Source organism: Ammospiza nelsoni, chromosome 23, assembly GCF_027579445.1.
Source record: "Ammospiza nelsoni isolate bAmmNel1 chromosome 23, bAmmNel1.pri, whole genome shotgun sequence".
Classification (NCBI taxonomy): Eukaryota; Metazoa; Chordata; class Aves; order Passeriformes; family Passerellidae; genus Ammospiza; species Ammospiza nelsoni.
In genome coordinates, this window is record NC_080655.1 from 5,370,598 (window position 1) to 5,389,724 (window position 19,127).

At 55.0% G+C, this 19,127-nt stretch overlaps 1 protein-coding gene across 2 annotated transcripts in view; it reads right to left on the reverse strand.

Annotated features, from left to right (window-relative positions):
• The window catches only part of AHCYL1 (adenosylhomocysteinase like 1), a 30,928-nt gene extending 15,478 nt beyond the window's left edge, over positions 1 to 15,450 (reverse strand). For both annotated transcript variants that reach the window (XM_059487798.1, XM_059487799.1), the window contains exon 1: positions 15,185 to 15,450. In XM_059487798.1, the coding sequence (XP_059343781.1) occupies positions 15,185 to 15,289 (105 nt within the window). In that variant the 5' untranslated portion in view covers positions 15,290 to 15,450. The remainder of the gene's footprint in view (positions 1 to 15,184) is intronic.
• Positions 15,451 to 19,127: the final 3,677 nt, after the last annotated feature.

A 19,127-nucleotide genomic window follows, 5' to 3' on the forward strand; every position in this document is an offset into this window, starting at 1 on the left:
TAGAAGGTTTGGTTTTGCAATTGTTTGAGGTCATTTGGCGCAGAGGCAGGATGAGGGCACCACAACCTCCATCCCCATGGGGGAACAGAGGGAGGATGCAAAGAGCAGGATCCAGAGGGCATCCCAACCCTATCCCCATGGGAGAGCAGAGGGAGGATGCAGAGGAGACCACAACCCTCATCCCCATGGGAAATCAGAGGGGAGATCTGGAGGACATTAAAACCTCCATACGCATGGGGGAACAGAGGGAGGATGCAGAGGGCAGGATCCAGAGGGCATCCCGACCCTATCCCACAGGAGAGCAGAGGGAGGATGCAGAGGACACCACAACCCTCATCCCTGTGGGAACTTAGTGGGAAGATCTGGAGGACATTGAAACCTCCATCTCCATGAGGGAGCAGAGGGAGGATGCAGAGGACAGGATCCAGAGGGCATCCAACCCTATCCCACAGGAGTGCAGAGGGAGGATGAGGAGGGCAGGATCCAGAGGGCATCCCAACCCTATCCCCACAGAAGAGAGCAGAGGGAGGATGAAGAGGAGACCACAACCCTCACCCCCATGAGAAATCAGAGGGAGGACCTGGAGGGCATTGAAACCTCCATCCCCATGGGAGAGCAGAGGGAGGATGCAGAGGCCACACAACCCCATCCCCACAGGGAAGTTGGTTCTGGGATAGAAGCACTTCCAGGCAGGTACCAATATTGTGCTCAGGGTGTGTGGCAGGAGCTGGGAGGATTCCCAACAAGGAATGGTGTGGCTGGAATTTTTTCAAGGTCTATTCCTGGGAACAAACTTCCCCACACAGCCTGGGATAGGCTTGTGCTACTTCCACACCAGTGTATTGCTCGTGGGCACTTCCAAGGAAGAAAAAGCATCAGCAATTTCAGGACACAAGATTTCCATGCCTTCACATCAAACTCTTCCTCTGGCAGCTCATCAAACCAGAGGGTATAAAAAAAAACATTCCTCATAAAACAGCTGCTGGCATTAAAACAGCTTAAAGTGTTAGCTGAGGAATTTTCTGTATCTCAGGGAAAGGTTTCCAGGGAAGAGGTGACCCAGGAGGGGGAAAAAACAAAAGCACAGTGCTCCAGGCCAGGGTGCAGGTCTGTCCTGGCCTGCAGCATCCAGATGTGTGTGCTCTGGGACAGGGCAATTCCCTTCAGGGAAATGTGTGCAGTGGAAAAGAGAGGATGGGATAGAGGCAATTCCCTTCAGGGAAATGTGTGCAGTGGAAAAGAGAGGATGGGATAGAGGCAATTCCCTTCAGGGAAATGTGCTGCCTGCATGGTCTCAAGGAGCAAAGTTCATTTGGGATGGAAAGGAAAAGAGTGGAAGTGGAAAAGAGAGGATGGGACAGAGGGATGCTGCACTGCCCAGTCCCACAACATCCCACACAATCCACCTCCCCTTCAGGGCTCCAGCTGCAAGTGCTGAGCCAGCTCTAAGGCACAACCCCACCCTGCAAGAGAAACAACAGGTTTAGACACACGGGAATGAGGGGATTGAATGCAAGGGGAGAGAAAAAGCAAGTGCTAAGCAAACCAAGTGCTGAATTACCCCCAGTAATCCCCGCCGTGGCTTTACCAGGGCTCAGCTGAACTCCCCAGCTTAGCAAAATCTGTCCTGGCTAAAATTATCATCAAACACCACGAAGAGCACCCAAACCTGAGGAACCATGGCAGCATCCAAGCCCTCCTTGCCCAGGGGATCTCCTCTGTGTCTGCAGCACGAGGGGCAGCACAGGAGCTGGGGCAGGAACCGGAGCAGAGGTGCGTGACCAGTGCCCTCCACGTGCCCAGCTCGAGCTGCATTAAGGAGACAGAGAAAATCTCCTAATCCCTCTGCCTGTCATGGGAGCTGGAATGAACAGCATTCCCAGCTGGGGGGCTGTGGGTTTTAGTGCTCCCTGGCTCAGCAGGATTGGGGCTGTCCAGCTCTCAAGAGCACGGTGATGAATTGTATCCCAAACTTCATCCTGCTGGAAGCAGCTTTTCCAAGCGGGTGGAGCACAAAGGTTTAAGTGCAAGGAAAATATTTTTTCATCCCAGAAATTCGTGGTCAAGGAGGGAAAACAAGACAGCACCCACTTCTCTGCATAGGAATGAAGCCAGGGGTTTTCAGCATCACTGCATGCAAAAGGAGAAGAAGGGGCTGGAGATCTAAGGGGCCAAATGAGCAGTTCCTCACTCAGAACAGCAGAGATTTTGGGATATGTTCTGCAGGAAAACAGCAGGATCCACCATCTCCTGCCAAGTTCTTCCAGAGCATTGCTGGGCACTGCCTGCTCCCAGTGACACCAGCTAAGCCAGGAGGACATTTTTTCCCTTTGGGAGAACTGTGGATTCCCTTTGGGATATCCACTGCCATTCCCAGACAGATCTGACATTTCCCAACAACACCCACTCATATTCACCTCAAACCACCCTTTCCAGGGCTGGAGCTGAGGGAGCACTGTCCACCCTATTTGGCCACACATCCCAAACCACCAGGAAGCTGAAGACCAGCCTGAACAAGCTTCTCTCCAGGGCATAAGGAAAAATCCACCGAGAGCATTGGTGGGGCAGCACCAAGCCCAGTAGCTCAAGTGTCCCCAGCACACACAGCCTCGTTTGTTTAATTATTATGACACAGGGAGGACAAACAGATTGCAGGTCTGGATTGGTACCACCTCACCAAACAGGCAGCTCATGACTGCAGGGTGTGCCATCCTCCATGGCTGACTCCAAGCACCTTCCCAGTGGTCAGCCAGGAGAGCAGTGTTTGGAGCTGACAGAGTCAGAAAATTCCACTCCCTGGCTCCAGGATGAGCCCAGCATGTCCCTCTCACACAGGACAATCCCACTTTTCATTTTAACACTTCTTCCATTCCCAGAACAGCTCCAGAGAGGTCATTTAAGTTCCTTTGTTGTGCTACACATCCCTGACTGCATCCCATGCAGCCTTGGGGGAGAGCAGGAGCAGATTGTGGAAGGAACAGAGATTTTGGAAAGCATCCACCAACTCACAGCTGACATGGCTCATCAATGCACAGGCTCCACAGGGGAAAGGACACAGGCTGGGAAGCAGCTCCAGGCTCCACTCCTAGCACCCCCAAGTTTGCTTCAGCAATCCTTTTATTATTATTATTTATTATTAGGGACAATGTGAGCATCAGCACATCCACAACCATGGGAAGAGTGTCCTCCCAGCCAATTCTGTCCTGGATAAGTGGAGTGAGGACAGAAGCAGGCTCCACACATCACCTAAGATAAGCAGGAAGCAATGAACCGTCTAAAACCCTCCAGACCTCTGAGTGTGACATCCGTGGATGTGAGGACACAGCACAGTTGCCCAGGGAGGAACAGCAAAATGGGAGCAGAGCACGTTCCTACAGCCACACAAGCACCTCTAAAGCAGAAGAGTCTCTGCAACCCACTTCTGTCCTCCCAGGAGAAAGCCTGGAAGCATCCAGAGTGCTGGGACCCTTCCTTGGGCTGCAGCAAACCAGCAGCAGGAATCAGCACTACTCAGTGCAGCCAGTTCCCCTTTTTTGTATGTTCTCCCAAACAAAAACTCCCTGGCAGAGGCTGGGAGGGCACTGCTGGATGCCCATGCTGCCAAGGCAGCCCTGACGTGACCTGTCTCTTAAGTTCATAATTTCTTTGTCATTGCTGGAAATTCAGCCAGACAAGGAATGTTTTACAGCTCAAACAAGCATCCTCCTCCTCACCATCCTGCTCCCACATGAGACAGGAGCAGCAGCTTGGAGCAGGGCTGGGTTTTGCCCACCTGGAGATGGGCACCTTCAGGTTTCAGTCTCCAAGGATTCCTTATGTGCAGAAGGACAGAGAGCTGCTGGTTGTTCCTGAGGAGGAGCTGGGTCAGGCATTTCTAAAGGACAAGTTGTTCTAATCCAATGATTTGCAGAAGCAACTCAGCATCCAGGGAGGGCAGAGGCATCCCAGGGAATGAGGCCCTTCAGCACCATCAGTCAGATAATCAGTGTTCACCTTCATTCCATGTCAAAGAGAAGAGAGGAGCAGCTTTGCTTGAGCCACTCCTCAGAGAAGGGACAGAACTGTCCCATGCTGTTCTCACAGCCACCCTAGAGAGGACTCTGAGTTTTCTGACTGGGAGAAAAGAGCAATTGCCACGTTTGCATCCCTGAGGCCATCCCAAAGCCACCAGCTGCAGGTTCGCAGTGCTCCCAGTGTGTGTCCCTGTGCTGGCCCCTGCAGCTGGCACCATGCCCACCGTGGCCATGCCAGGGCACTGGGTTTGTTTAGAGGACTTGGCTGCCCTGTCCCCAGGCCCCCTCTGCTCTGCCACCAGGCTGGGAGAGCCAGCCCCTGTTCCCACAGCACAGTGTCTAGACATGAGCCTGGGAACAGGGGACACACAGGGGACACAGATCCTGCTCCACAGCCCAACAGGACTGTCACCCTGGTTTTTTAAGATTTTCTAAGTTTTCTGATGTTGACATTCTTGTAGTGAACTTTTTCACACACTTTCTGTAAATAACTCATTGTTTTGCATTTCTTTATAGAAGAAGAGAGAGTTGATGCACTGTTGGTTTGACCAGTGTCATTGGAGAGGTGGCACTGCCACCCTCCAATCTGCTGTCACTTTTAGAAAACTATAAATGTTGGAGTCAGAAAATAAACTTCCCTTTTCTTCACCTTGAGAACAGCAGTGTGAGCTTGTGTTTTTTCATGTCCTATAGTGACACAGGACATGGATTTTTGGGGTGGGAATCAGCAAGGCACACAGGGATGGTTTTAGGGTTCTTTTCCTGGGAGGTTATCCAGCCTGGAAGGGTATTTCTGGATCACAGCACTACTTAAGGATGGAAGGGAAGGAAAAACAAGGTGCTTGGAGAAGAGGGATGGGGAATCAGGACCAGAAAGACTCTCACCCTGACAACTCATCCCCAAAGCACTGGGGAGGAGAGGGTTTGGAGGTGGATCAAACCATCCCATTTTCCCACCTCCAAGCTCTGGTCACACACGCCAGTGCAAACCTGGATGGCAAAGGGCTGCGCGAATTCACACCAGGCTATGGCCAACCCATGGAGGAATCACCAGATTCCCAGCTCAAATCCTCCCAGCAGCAAACAAAACCCCACTAGAGCCCATGGCCAGGTGAAGGCGGGGGATTTTCCCCAGCAGTGCTTCACCCCACCATTCCTGCTGGAAGAGCAGGGGAGCTGCTCAGCAAGCATCTCCTGGTCCTTCACAGCTTGAGCACCAAGGGCTCTGTGAGAGCTGGAAGTGAAACAACCATCAGGAAAAAGGACCTGCTTCTATTTCAGGTGTGGCTTTTACAGGAGGAGAACTTTGTTCTGGTGGTTTCCCCAGTTTTGAGAAGAAACCCCAAGTGCTCCATTCAGACATCACAGCTGGAAGAGCTTCCTGAGGGTGCTGCTCTGTGCATGGAGGCAGAGCCATGTGGAATTTGGTGCTCCTGGATCTGTATTTCTCACTCTCAGAGGGCTCACAGGGCAGGCTGGAAGAGCAGGAGAGCTGCTCAGCAAACATCTCCTGATCCTCCACAGCCTGAACACCTGTGAGAGCTGGAAGTGGAAAAAGGAAAAAGGACCTGCTTCTGCCCCAGGTGTAGCCTTGGCAAGAGGAGAACTTTCTCCTGGTGGTTCCCCCAACTTTGATAAGAAACCCCAAGTGCTCCATTCAGACATCACAGCTGGAAGAGCTTCCTGAGGGTGCTGCTCTGTGCATGGAAGCACAGCCACGTGGATTTTGGTGCTCCTGGATCTGTATTTCTCACTCCCAGAGGGCTCACAGGGTAGGCTGTTCTCCCAGAGGCACAGACCTGCCTGGCACTCTCCCCACCAACTCCCCAAGCAGGAATCCCAGCCAAACCTCCACCTGGAAACCTTTACACTGTTCCCAGTGAAGAAGTAAAAGGGCACTGAGGTTCTGGCAAAACAAACCAGCCAAGCCCTGATCTCAACATCCATTTTCCTCTGACAGGGAAAGGCTGGTTGGGTAAAGCACTGAGGGGAAAAAAACCAAACCAAGTTTCTGTGAGTCCAAGAGGAGAATTAAGGACTTCCACATGAATCTCAAAACTCAGCAAAGAAAAAGAAACACCAGGAAAGAAAGAGACCCATTCCAAAGGTTACTAGGCTGGAAATCACCACAAGATTTCAGTCATGGTGGGAATCACTGTAAATGTCAGTTAAAGGAAAAATAAACGGAAGGAAGGATTCAATAAAAGAAATGTCATTTTGAGTGTTAAATAGTAACTGGGGATAAATCTGCCTCATAAACACCTGGAGGTCAAAGGTGTGCTCCAGCAGGAGCAGAGGGAAAGCTCCTCACCAGATAAGGAGGCAACTAGCCCTTGGACTGCAGGAATTGAGGCAAAGGCTTGGGCCTGGCTTTGATGGAGTGGGATATCACCTGAAACACACAGGGATATCCACCTGAAACACACAGGGATAGCTCCTGAAACACACAGGGATATCCACCTGAAACACACAGGGATAGCTCCTCAAACACACGGGGATATCCACCTGAACCACACGGGGATATCCACCTGAACCACACAGGGATATCCTCCTGAACCACACAGGGATATCCACCTGAACCACACAGGGATATCCACCTGAACCACACAGGGATATCCACCTGAACCATACAGGGATATCCACCTGAAACACACAGGGATATTTTCCAGAAACACACAGGGATATTTTCCTGAAACACACAGGGATAGCTCCTCAAACACACAGGGATAGCTCCTCAAACACACAGGGATATTTTCCAGAAACACACAGGGATATCCACCTGAACCACACAGGGATATCTCCTTCCTGGCAGGAACAGCACAAGTCCAATGTCTGGGATCCCTCAGGGCAGTGAACTCGGGTCATGCCTCACAGGTTAACCCCATAATCCCCATCAATGGGCAAACAGCAATGGGTCTGAAGCCATCCCAGATTTCTCACCTCTGGATTCCTCCCCAGTGCCCACCCAGCCTATGGCACAGCACATGTCTGGGCAATAGGAAAATCAGAATAAATTTGAGTTACCACACAGGAAGAAGTGCACAAGCAACACAAGGTCATCCCTTGCAAGGACAAGGGGATGGATTCCCACTGCCAGAGGGCAGGCATGGATGGGATATTGGGAAGGAATTGTTCCCTGTGAGGGTGGGGAGGCCCTGGCACAGGGTGCCCAGAGCAGCTGTGGCTGCCCCATGCCTGGCAGCGTCCAAGGCCAGGTTGGATGGGGCTGGGAGCCACAGCAGAGGGAGAAAGTAGGTGAATTTTAAGGACCCTTCCAACCCAAACCATTCCCTATTCCAGGAGTGTGGGTTAAATGACTCCCAGCCGCTTATGGGGCAATCTGAGGACTGCTGGCCTCCAACAGGCCAGCTGGCAGAGCTGGAAACCCATGGAAATGTGTTTGTGTGTCAGAGCTGAGAGGGAATCAGCTTTAATTAGCATCAATTTTTAAACTAATTAGAAAATGCCTCTCCAAGCACAGTTGAATGAGACCAAGGGAACACTTGGAAACACTGTCAAATAGCTCCTTCAACAACACCTCATGGTCTGAAGGGAGGGCTTGCCACAAAAAAAAACAAATTGAGAAGGCCAAACTTCTACTCCATAATTCTAAAGTACCCCTGTGATTTGGGGGAGGAATCGTTCCCCTTGGCACTCTGGGCACCCCACCTGCCTCCTCTTCTTCCCCAAACTGTCTTGGAGAATCTCAGCATTCCAAAACTTCTACTGCTCTTTCAAAAACCAAAACAGCAAATCCCACTCAGGAGAGCCTCCAGCTATTCTCAGGTACCCTTATCTGATCCTCCATCCCTGTGGCACAGCTTTAAGGGAAAACACCCCTCAGGATCAGCATGGAAACAGGAGCAGCTTGTTCTGGAAACGTGGAAATCCATCCTCCCCCTGCCCTGACTCCCAAAGCCTCTCACAGTGCTATTCCCACTAGAGCTGCCCATTCCTCATTTACCAATAGAATTTTTTCAGCCCTGGAAATTACTTGGATTTTGATGCAAAGCAGGAGAAACCTCAGGCTTCAGCACTGGCTCCTCCCTGCTCAGGAGTCTGAGGAATTACCACCAGGATGGACAGACTTGTGTCAGAGCAAAGCCCACCTTTTCCTGCAGACAGGGCTGATTCCATGAAGTCCCTTTCTTCAAAGGGAAGCACGAGGGATGAAAGTGATTTCCTTGTGGAGATGGCAAGCTCAGAGAATATTTGGAGAAGGGGTTAGTTACTGTAGGAGACACTGTGCTGCCTGCAAGATGCTGACAGCTCCAAGGTCAACAGGGATCAGCCAGATGTTCTTGCTCCAAAACATGCCCAGGTTGGATGCAAAACTCTCCCCACAGTGCAGGAATGTGAAATCCAGAGCTCCCTGTTGGGAGGTGAAAGGAGGAGAGGCAGCAAACAGCAGACACAGCTGAACCTCACCCTCATCTGGAAGGAGGACACTAAAACATGAATTTCAGGAGGGCAAAGCCCCAAGGAGCCTCCTTTTCGAGGCTACACAAATTTTCTCACTGAAGAAGGCCAAGAGGAGGGATCCCCTCCACCCACAGCACACAGATAAAACAGCTCCAGCAGCCCCCAGCCAAACCCTGGCTCCTCAGGCAGGCAGGAACGGGCGCTGCCAGGCAGCTCCAGCTCTGTGGGGGCAGCCAAGGGGAAGCTGCACCCAGCTCTGAGGGCTGCAGGAGCCTCACCCCAATCACAATGCAACCTGTTCAAGGAGCTGGAACATCACGTCCTCGGCCACCTCAGGCCTTTGGCTGTCACCAACCTGAAGTAAACACATTCTGCAGCAGCAATAAGCTCGTTACCAAGGCCACCGTATTGATCCCAAAGTGTAATTAAAATTCACAGTCCACGCAGCCCAAGTCAACAGGGCAATGAGGGCAGCTCCAAAAGGCAGGACTGGCCTCAGCTTCCGCATCCTGCTGGCTCAGAGAGGCACAGAACCCACGGGGAGAGCAGCTGCCAAAAAAACAGCCCAAATCCCTCCCTGTCAGAGTAGGGAGGACCTGGCACAGAGAAGCTGTACCTGCCCCATCCCTGAAGTGTCCAAGTCCAGGCTGGACAGGGCTTGGAGCAACCTGGGATTGTGGAAGGTGTTCTTGACTGTTGGAGCCCTGGATAATGAGAATTTTAAATTTTCTGTGCTGAAAGGCACAGACCTGCAAGAGAACACTGCATTTAACCTGAGGCTGTGGAGAGGGCTTCCAAAATTGATTAATAGCACTGGGATTGCTGGTGTGTAATGGCAGGGGTGGAACTGGGCGATTTCCAAACCATTTCCAAACCAGCAGCTTCCTCTTTGGACCTTTGGGCCATCAACCAAGATGTGCCAGAGCACCCAAGGGTTAACCATGCCAGGGAAGCCTGCAGGGATGATGTGGGCAGAGTGGATTCCAGCACTGCTCAGGGTGCCCAAGCCCCTGGAATTACGCAGTGCCGTGGGAAGGGGTTCCACACAACCTGCTGAGGTGTCACCATGATGCTCCTCCTTGGTGGGGCTCCCTGACTCTTCTCCCAGCCCCTTACAGATTCAACCCCTGGTTTCACAGAGTCTCACTCTGGGAGAAGTTCTGGCACTGAGGGCCCTTGGGGCCACCAGCAGGTCCCAGGACAGTCACCTGAAACGTCACTACCACGTGCTGAGTGAAGGTGAGGCAGAGGCCCCAGATAAGCAGCTCTGATCAAAGGGCTCAGCAGGAAACATAACAAGCCCTCTGCAAACAGACTGTCACCCCCAGGAAACTCCTGGGGATAAAACCACAGCCAGGCACAAGCAAACCCCTCAGGCCGAGTGCTGAGGTTCCACACATTTCCTGCTCCAAAATCTGGGATGAGGCACCCACCAACTCAGAGCAGCAACACAGACAGGATCCCTACTTGCAAAGGATTAACTCCAACCTCCCTTGAAAACCTGATTTCCAGAGTGAAACATCCCAGCCTCAACATCTAGGAGGGAGCACAGGAAATCATTCCAACATTTGCACAGGCTGGAAAGCACAGAGAAAGCTGCTCCCAGAGAAAGTATTGTGGTAGGCCAGTCCCCAGCAGAAGATAACCTGGCATGTCAGAGAAGGTCAAAACAAAACACTGAGCTCCTGCTCCACCTCTCTTCCCACACTCCAGACCTGGCTGCTCACATGGGAAAGGGGTCCCAGGGTGGGTGGTCTCCACCCCACACCATTAAAATATGACAAGAGAAGACTGGGAAGAATGGATATCCAACTCTTCTCCCATCTCCAAAGGGCTGATATAACAGTGGAAACCCAGCCTCCTTCAGAGATGCAGGAGGAAAAGGGGAAAGCAAAAGCCACAGGTTCTGGCACATAATTTTGAAGATGGTTTGTGCCCATCAAACCCCAAAAACCTCCCTTTTTCCTCCTCTCTGGTTCAACAATTCAATTAAATGCCTTCAGTGCTGTGGCACTGGCACAAGCCTCCCCCCTGGACATCAGGGAGACCCTCCAAAAAACCAAAACAGGAAAGTCCCAAAAGCAACTTAGAAAAAAATTAGGATTCTATCATTTAACAGCACCAGGAGTGACCTGGCTGCCCCATGCCCTGGTAATTCATCTCCACTCCAAACATCCCTGTGCTTTATTTCCCCGCTTATTAGGGTTTTCCTGCACCCCAGGGAAGGCCAAACCCTCTCAGGACCTCCATAGAGGATGATGAGCTCATCCCAGCCCAGGCATCTCATGATGAGAAGGAAAAACTCAGAGCAAGGAATCAAAGAATTGAAGATCTGGGCAAAGGAATGAGGAGAACCAGGTGCATGGTGCCTGCAGAACAGCACGACAGGAGGTGGTAGCCATGGCCCCAGACAGGCTCACAAAGGCACAGAGGATTTATGAGCAGCCACTCTAAGGAATTAAATTAAAGGGACAGGAAAAACCAATGGCTGCAGGAGCTCTGTCAGGACAAACAAGGGCAGCCTCATCCCCCTGACAGCCCCAAGGGGAAGGTATCACCCAGCCTGGCAGAGCTGCAGGGACCCTGGATAAGTCAGGACAGAGCAAAGTGGGGCAGGAACAGGTCTTTGGGAACGGGCTCTGCAGGGCAGGGATGCAGCAGCTGCAGCAAGGTCAGCGGTGCAGCAATACCAGGGAGGATGCTCTGGAGAGAGGATGCTCTGGAGAGGACACCCAGCCCTCCCCAGGGGCAGCAGCTCCCCACAGGCCCCATCCCCCTCTCCCCAGCTTCTCCCGGCTCCATCTCTGCCACCCCCACAGCAGGCAGCAGCCAGCTGGCTGCCACCGCAAAGCTGCGGCGCTGTGCATTAGCATTCCCCGCCACGGGCTGTGCGGGATCCCGCCCGAGCCGCAGCCGCGGGGGCTCAGCACCGCCCCGACACCCACACCGGCTCCAGGGACACGGGGGTGCCACCCCACTCACCTCCCCGGAGCCACACCGGAGCCTTCAGCCCATCTCAGAGCCCAGCAATGCTGCAGGAGAAAGATCTGTCCGCAGCGTCCGTCTGTCTGCCAGCAGCCAGGCGTGGAGGAGCCCAGCAGGCAGCGATGCCAGCGGGACAAGGACACAGACAGGGACAGCACCCTGCCCTGCCACGAGCACGGTGCCCCTCACTGTGTCCTTCCCACTCCAGGGCACCCCAGCCTGGCTCGCTGGGAGTTTCAGGCTCCGCCGCCCGGCTGACGTGGATGGGGAAGGCGACGGCTGCCAAGGGCACCTGCAGTCTCCAGGGAGGCAGGAGAGCAGATGCCCAGACGCAGCAGTGATGGCACACAGGGATCTGGAGGAGCACAACCTGCCCTTGAGCTCTGCCATCATCATCTCCGCATCCATGTTCACTAAACTGGGTAAGCCACCAGCCTCAGCGTTCCCAATCTACCACAGCCATGGCTGGAGCAGGTGCAAAACTCAGCTTCACCCACCTCTGCCTGCAAAGCACTCCTGGCCAAGAAACCACCTTGCTCAGACTAAACTGGGGTCATTATGCTGACAAATCACCACAAACTGCAGGGAAAAGGGAGCTCTGGCGGAGCCAGGGAATCCCAGCTCTTGGGGAAAATGTCCCTATTCCTCCTTTCACCTGCACTGAGTCAGCTCCTACTTCAGCCTGGAGCTGATCATATTTAATCTCTTAATCTCTTACCCCCTGCTTGTTTCACTTTTTCACCTTAAACAAGTCCCTGACAAGAGGAAACAGCAATGCCCAGAGCTGACTCCCAGCTCCAGGTGACCCCAACAAGGAGACCCCACGGGTCCAACATGCTTCCAGCTGCATCCAAGCGGCTCCTGCAGGTCCTGGGCTGGATGCTGTGGGCTCACACTGGCACCTTCCCCAAGCTCCAGCACAAGTTAAGGATCCTCTAAAAATCCATTCACAGACAGAGACAGAGCCTGCACTGAACTTGGCCACATTCCACCCTCCCCATCTCCAAACACCTCACACAAACTGCATCAGCAAAGTTCAAGGAGCTTGAAAACCCAGGAAGGACGTGCCTCAGCAGCACGGCACTATCTTGCCCACATCCATGCTGGTAAATCATCTCTCTCCACTATCTCCACTGGCCTCTGACCATGCCAGGAGGTGCAGGGCAGCTGGCACAAAAACCACTTTGACTTGCAGGGAATCAGAAGGGCATTTTAATGGCTTAATTGCAATCCTGTTCTGAGCCAACAGAGCTGGGGGCACTCAACAGCTTATCTCAGGAGAGCAATTCTCCTTTCCTTGGTCTTTCATCTTCCTGCCAAGGCCTCTGCCTTTGCCCAGCACTATTTGCAGGAACTAGCCAGGCAAGGAAAACAGGAGCCCGGAGCAATTTGTTCCCTGAGCTCAGCTCAGCTCGCTCCCCATCTCTGATGTTATCAGCCTCAAATGTCGTGTGTCGCTCTGGGCACCTTCAATATCCTCACCCAGCCAGGAAAAGCAGCAGCCACCGAGTCCAACCAAGGCTCCTCACGCTGTACAGCCAAGTCTGCAGCAGAAAATTCTGGGGATACAACATCTCATCCTCCTGAGAGGATGGCAAACTTCCCTCTGAGGATGCTCGATGGATTCCCCTTTATTTTGGTTCCATGGGATGCTCTGGGATTAGCAGCCTGCTGTTCCCTTGGAGCAGCCTTGTGCTGGTCTCTCTGACAGAGATGATGGTTATGAAAAGGTAAAAACAATCCCTGAGCTGGAACTGTGCTGAGCCACTCCTGGAAGAGGCAGATCCCAGCCCCACATTCCTCTGCTTGTTCCTCCAGGCCATGTCCACAGCCCAGATAAACAGGGCCTAGTCTCCAACCCCTGCTCCCTGGGAGACACCTCAAATCCAGGTGACCTTCCCCAAGGGCCAGACACCCCCCAGTCCCACCCGTGGCCAGAGCAGGCAGGAGAGATCCCCCCCAAAGAATGAGGATGTTCCCATTCTCTGTGACTGCTCCGCCTTCGCATCCACCACTTCCAGGCGGCTGCAGCCCCGAGGGGAACACAATGTTCAGCTGCACAGATCTGTGCAGGGCCTGGAACGTGGCTCTGCCTCCCTGACAGCACTGAGAGTTCAGCACTGAGCCCAGAGCACAGGGCCAAATCCCCAGGTCGCTGGGGTCCTGCACCTGCTGCAGTGGCAGGACCAGGGCTCACCCACCCTCGGTGCCATCTGAGCAGCCCACAGGGTTGTGGGAGCAGCACTGGAGATCTCAGAGCTCCTGGGAGGCCTTCAAGGATGGAGGGGGACTGAGGTGACTGGGCAGCCTCTTCCTGAGCCCAATGGTGCTCACACCTCCCACCCACACCTCCAACAGAACTTCTGTCCCCAAAAAACTCAACACTCTGAAATCTCTTGGCCACCCTTCTGAGTGACCCACAGCTGATTCCAGGTTGCTGCTTTTGCCTCTTCCCATATAACAGGTCCCCCTTGCTTTCTCCCCACCACCAAGCCCTGTCACTCCACAGTCCCACACAAGGGGCCCACCCTGCCTGTCCCCTTCTCAGGGTCACCCTGTCCCCCTGCACTCTTACGCCACAGCCAAGGTCCCTGCTGTGGCCCCAGCCCCTCAGAACCTGCCCTGCAGGTACCGCTCCTCCCCTCACCCCCACGCAGGCCAGGGCTGTACCCCAGTACAGACCCCTCTCTCCCCAGTACCCAAGCCCTTCCATCCTACCCCAAACTAGGCCAGCAGCCCCCTGGCCCACACCTGTCACCCCCAGACCGCACCAGTCCCCTCGGGGGTACCAATCTCCCTCTCTGCCACTGAATGGGGACAAGCCCCACTTCCCAGTTACCGTCACACTGGACCAGTTCCAGCTTTCCCAGCACAATCCCCACCTGTGGGGCCAAAGCCGGGTCACAGTCGTGTTCCCCCACAACCAAGAGCTTCTCCCCCCAGCTGCTGGCTTCTCCCCGCCCGAACCGGAGGCTGCATCCCCCCCCAACCGGGGCTGAGCCCCCCGACCAGGGGCTACTGCTGCCCCAGACTGGGGGGGCTCTCACCCCGCAGCCGGGAGCTGCTCCCCTGAACCAGGGGCTGTTCTGCTCCCAGAACCACGGGCTGTGCTCCCCCTGAACCAGGGCCTGTTCTCCCCCAGGACCACGGGCTGTGCTCCCCGTGAACCACGGGCTGTTCTCCCCCAGGACCACGGGCTGTGCTCCCCCAGCACCACGGGCTGTGCTCCCCCAGAACCTCGGGCTGTTCACCCCCAGCACCACGGGCTGTGCTCCCCCAGCACCACGGGCTGTGCTCCCCCAGAACCTCGGGCTGTTCTCCCCCAGCACCACGGGCTGCGCTCCCCCAGCACCACGGGCTGTGCTCCCCCAGAACCTCGGGCTGTTCACCCCCAGCACCACGGGCTGTTCTCCCCCAGGACCACGGGCTGCGCTCCCCCAGGACCACGGGCTGTGCTCCCCCAGCACCACGGGCTGTGCTCCCCCAGAACCTCGGGCTGTGCTCCCCCAGCACCACGGGCTGTGCTCCCCCAGAACCTCGGGCTGTTCACCCCCAGCACCACGGGCTGCGCTCCCCCAGCACCACGGGCTGTGCTCTCCCCCAGCCGGGAGCTGCTCCCTGCTCCCAGCACAGGCTGTTCCCCAGCAGCGGAGGGCTCCTGCCGGCAACCGGGGGCTGCCTCCCCTCTAACCGAGAGTCTTCCCCCGCCACAGCCGGGGGCTGCTCGCCCTAACACGGATCTGATCCCCCGCTCCCCTCGCTACCTTCTTGGGTGCCTTGGTGACGGTGGCCATGAAGGAATATTTCTCGGCGTCCTCCACCTCCTTGGCCTGCTTCTCCTCGCCGCCGGCGGGCTCCGGCACCGACATCCTGATGCGGCGGTGAACGCGGGGCGGGCCGCGGCCGCCGGCGGGACGAAAGGGGGCACGGTACGGCGGGGCGGACGGGGGAGCACCGCGGGCGGCTCTGGCTCGGTTCGGCCCGGCCGGTCCCTCACGCTCGCTGCGCGGCCGCCGGCGCGGTGCCTGCGGCGGGTCTGCGGCCGCCGCGCCAGGGGCGGGGCCTCGCGACGTCACTGCGCCGTGGCGTCACCGCGCACCCGCCTGGGTGCTGAGGCAGCGGGGAGCGGGAGAGCGGCAGGGCGCCCCCTGGCGGACAAGGAGGGGAGGGCGCTGAGGGGGCGGGGCCATGTGGGGGCGTGGTTATGGTGTGGGGGCGTGGTCAAACTGGGGGCGTGGTCAAACAGGGAGGTGGAACCTCAGCGCCGGCCAAATCCCAATTAACCGCAATAATTACATAACTTAAATAAATTTATATACAAATGTTTATAGAGGCATTATATTTAAACATTTAAACTAATTAATTAATTAGACGAAATGAAACAATTATAAAGATTAATTTTATACATTAAATAGCAGCCATATATATGAAATATTAATTATATATAAACCTATAAAATATGTTAACTTATTTATAATTTATATACATTATATATGTTAATTTAGAACATATATAAGTTATAAACGTATCTATATTAATTTATTTATAAGGTATATACATTTACATTTATAAGTTATTATAAACTGCAAAATTTGTATAAATTCATTTTATACATAGTATAATGTGCATAAATTTATATGTTGAATAACTGAATTATATAAATTTAATTAATAAATTATATAAATTTGTATATAATTTTTCTAAATGAATACAGAAACTAAATAAGTTACAGAAATTAATTGATTCATTAATTGGGAAACAAAAGCTGAAGCTAAAGAATGAAGGTTTTCAGGGTAAAAAACAAAAATGGTGTTTTCTCAGAGGGAAGAATAAAGCAGGAGGAAAAACACGATTAATCAGGAAAATAGTTTGAATAAAACAGGGGTAAAAGTAAATCGGTGAAAAAATAAAATATCAAGGAGTGTGTCTGGTCCCAGAGCTGTGAGTGCCCATGCCCAGGTGTGTATCCAGTCCCAAGTGCGTGTGTGTCCATCTCCAGGTGTGTGTGTGCCCACCCCAGGTGTGTGTGTGCCCATCCACAGGTGTGTGTGTGCCCATCCACAGGTGTGTGCCCACCCCAGGTGTGTGTGCCCACCCCAGGTGTGTGTGTGTGTGCCCACCCCAGGTGTGTTCGTGCCCACCCCAGGTGTGTGTGCCCATCCCAGCTGTGTGTGTGCCCACCCCAGGTGTGTGTGTGTGCCCACCCCAGGTGTGTGTGTGCCCACCCCAGGTGTGTGTGTGTGCCCACCCCAGGTGTGTGTGTGTGCCCACCCCAGGTGTGTTCGTGCCCACCCCAGGTGTGTGTGCCCACCCCAGGTGTGTGTGTTCGTGCCCACCCCAGGTGTGTTCGTGCCCACCCCAGGTGTGTGTGCCCATCCCAGCTGTGTGTGTGCCCACCCCAGGTGTGTGTGTGTGCCCACCCCAGGTGTGTGTGTGTGTGCCCACCCCAGGTGTGTTCGTGCCCATCCCAGGTGCCCACCCCAGGTGTGTGTGTGCCCATGCCCAGGTGTGTGCCCGGTCCCAGGTGTGTATGTGCCCATCCCAGCTGTGTTAACCCCCTCGGTGCCGGTTCCCTGGCCCCAGGCAGTCTCGGCCGTTCTGGCCCCGCGGTCCCTGCTCGGTGCCAGCCCGGGGTCAGGGCAGTGCCCTCCCGGCCCTCATTAGCCATTAACGAGCCGAGCGGAGCCACCGCGTCCCTGCACTCACCCACCCACATCCCCAGCCCGGCGTGGTGGTGCTGGGCAATTTTTGGGGTCACTGAGCACTTCTTGGGGTCGCTGAGCACTTTTTGGGGCGCTGAGCCTGGCCAGGCCTTCCTCCCCTACTCCTCCTCTTCACTCTCCTGCAACGGGCTCTGCTGGTTCCTGCATTCCAGGGAGGGTAACAACCAATCTGTCCCGGTTCAGGGACACCGAGGGGCTCCAGAGAGTCCCCACACGGGCTCTGGGGACATTCCCGGACAGACAGACAGACAGGCGGGGGAACCACCCCGACCCCATCCCCGAACGCCCCTCAGGCAGCCGGGACGGGTTGGGCCTGAGCCCTGCTCCTCCTTCACTTCCCCGGGGCTGTTCCCTTAAAATCCAAGCTGGGAAAACATCAGCGTGTGGGTTAAAACCCATGGGGGAAACAGCAGATAACGGTTTTTAACCAAAATCACTTTGTCTGGCCACAAGACGGCCTCTGGGCACCTAAATCCTGCAGCAGCTCCCGGGCCAAACCCCTGTCCCGGAGCCGCCGTGCCCCGGGCCCGCGGGGCCTTTCCGCCGCTCCTGCCCCGTCAGCAGCTCTGCGGTGGCGCTGAGGACGCTCCCAGGGCGGGCAGAGCTCTCTGGGGGCTCCTGCCGGGGGTCTCAGCACATCCTGGGGGGGTCTCCGAGTGCTTGGGAGGTTTTGGAACAACGGCATGAGCCTGAGGTGTCTCAGCCCTGCCAATGCCACAAGCAGCAGGGGTGTGGGGACGCCCGGTGACCACAGTCTGTGCCACTCCGTGCCAGTCCGTGCTTCAGGTCCTTGCTGATGCTTTCCCCTCCCACCATCCATCTTTTCCCCCTATCCCCCTGTTCTTATCCCATCAAAGCTCCTTTCTGCAGTGCCAAACTCACCCCATGAGTGACCCCCAGGTGCCCTCACCCTCCCAGGATGGGGGGTTCTTTTCTACCCTCCCCTACAAGCGCTGAGAGACAGGGATGGAGCCCCACGGCGTTCCTGAGTGGGGGGCTGAGAGCAGGTTTTGCCCCCCAGATCAAAGGGGCTGGGGGTGGAAGGTGCCCAGAGCAGGGAATCACATCCTGCCCCCTCACAGGGTGGGGAAAAGGCCCCTGCTGGGAGCATGAGGAGCAGAGGGACCCTCCTGGCCTGTACCTGAGGGCAGGGAGACAGAGTTCAGCTTTTTTCCTGCAGTTTCCAGGTGCTTTTAGAGGACACAGAGCAGCCAGAAAAAGTCAGGGGTGAGGGACTGTGGGGTGTAAGTACAGAGGGGTTGGGGACTGGTGAAAAAATAAAATATGCCAGGCAGCCTGGCATGCTCTCACCTCTGCCCCCCAGCTCTGCCACAGCCTCAAGCTCCCATCATCCAGCTCCAGCCACCTTCTCCTGTCCAGCTGTGGAGGTGCCTGGGGCACCCTGGAGCATCCTGGAGCAGGCCAGGGACTCACTGCCCTCAGCACCCCCAAACCCGGGCACGGTGCCCACCCCTAAGAGCAGCCTCTGACCTCAAACACCCCCCACATGTGACCATAATGACCGTGGCACAGATCCAACAGGATATAAATAGGTCCCACTTCCCTGGGAAGGGGATGTGGACCTGGGAAACCCCCGGCTGCTGCTGGGGAGAGGAAGGGCTGGGCTGAGTCAGCTCCCCTCGAGGAATCCTGTTTGTCAGCAAACAGGGCAGCAGCTCTGGCACTCGCAGAAGGCTTCCAAATCCCCTCCTGCCCTTGCCACCCCCTTGGATGAGCACTGGGGATGTTCACCCTGCACACCCCATGGGCTGGAAGGGACCCAGGGTGATGTGGGAGACTCTGGAATCCCCCTGGAGATGCTGGATGTGTGCAGGGGGAGCAGGATGTGGGGCTCCCCTGCTCCTGGAAAGAAGGAAGGGAAGCAGGGGGAGCAGCAGGAGGGAGGAAATGCCTCTTCCAGGACTGTCACTCGAAGCAAAGTGCTCCAGGAAACTTTGCTTCAAGTGTGTTTGCTTTAAACAGC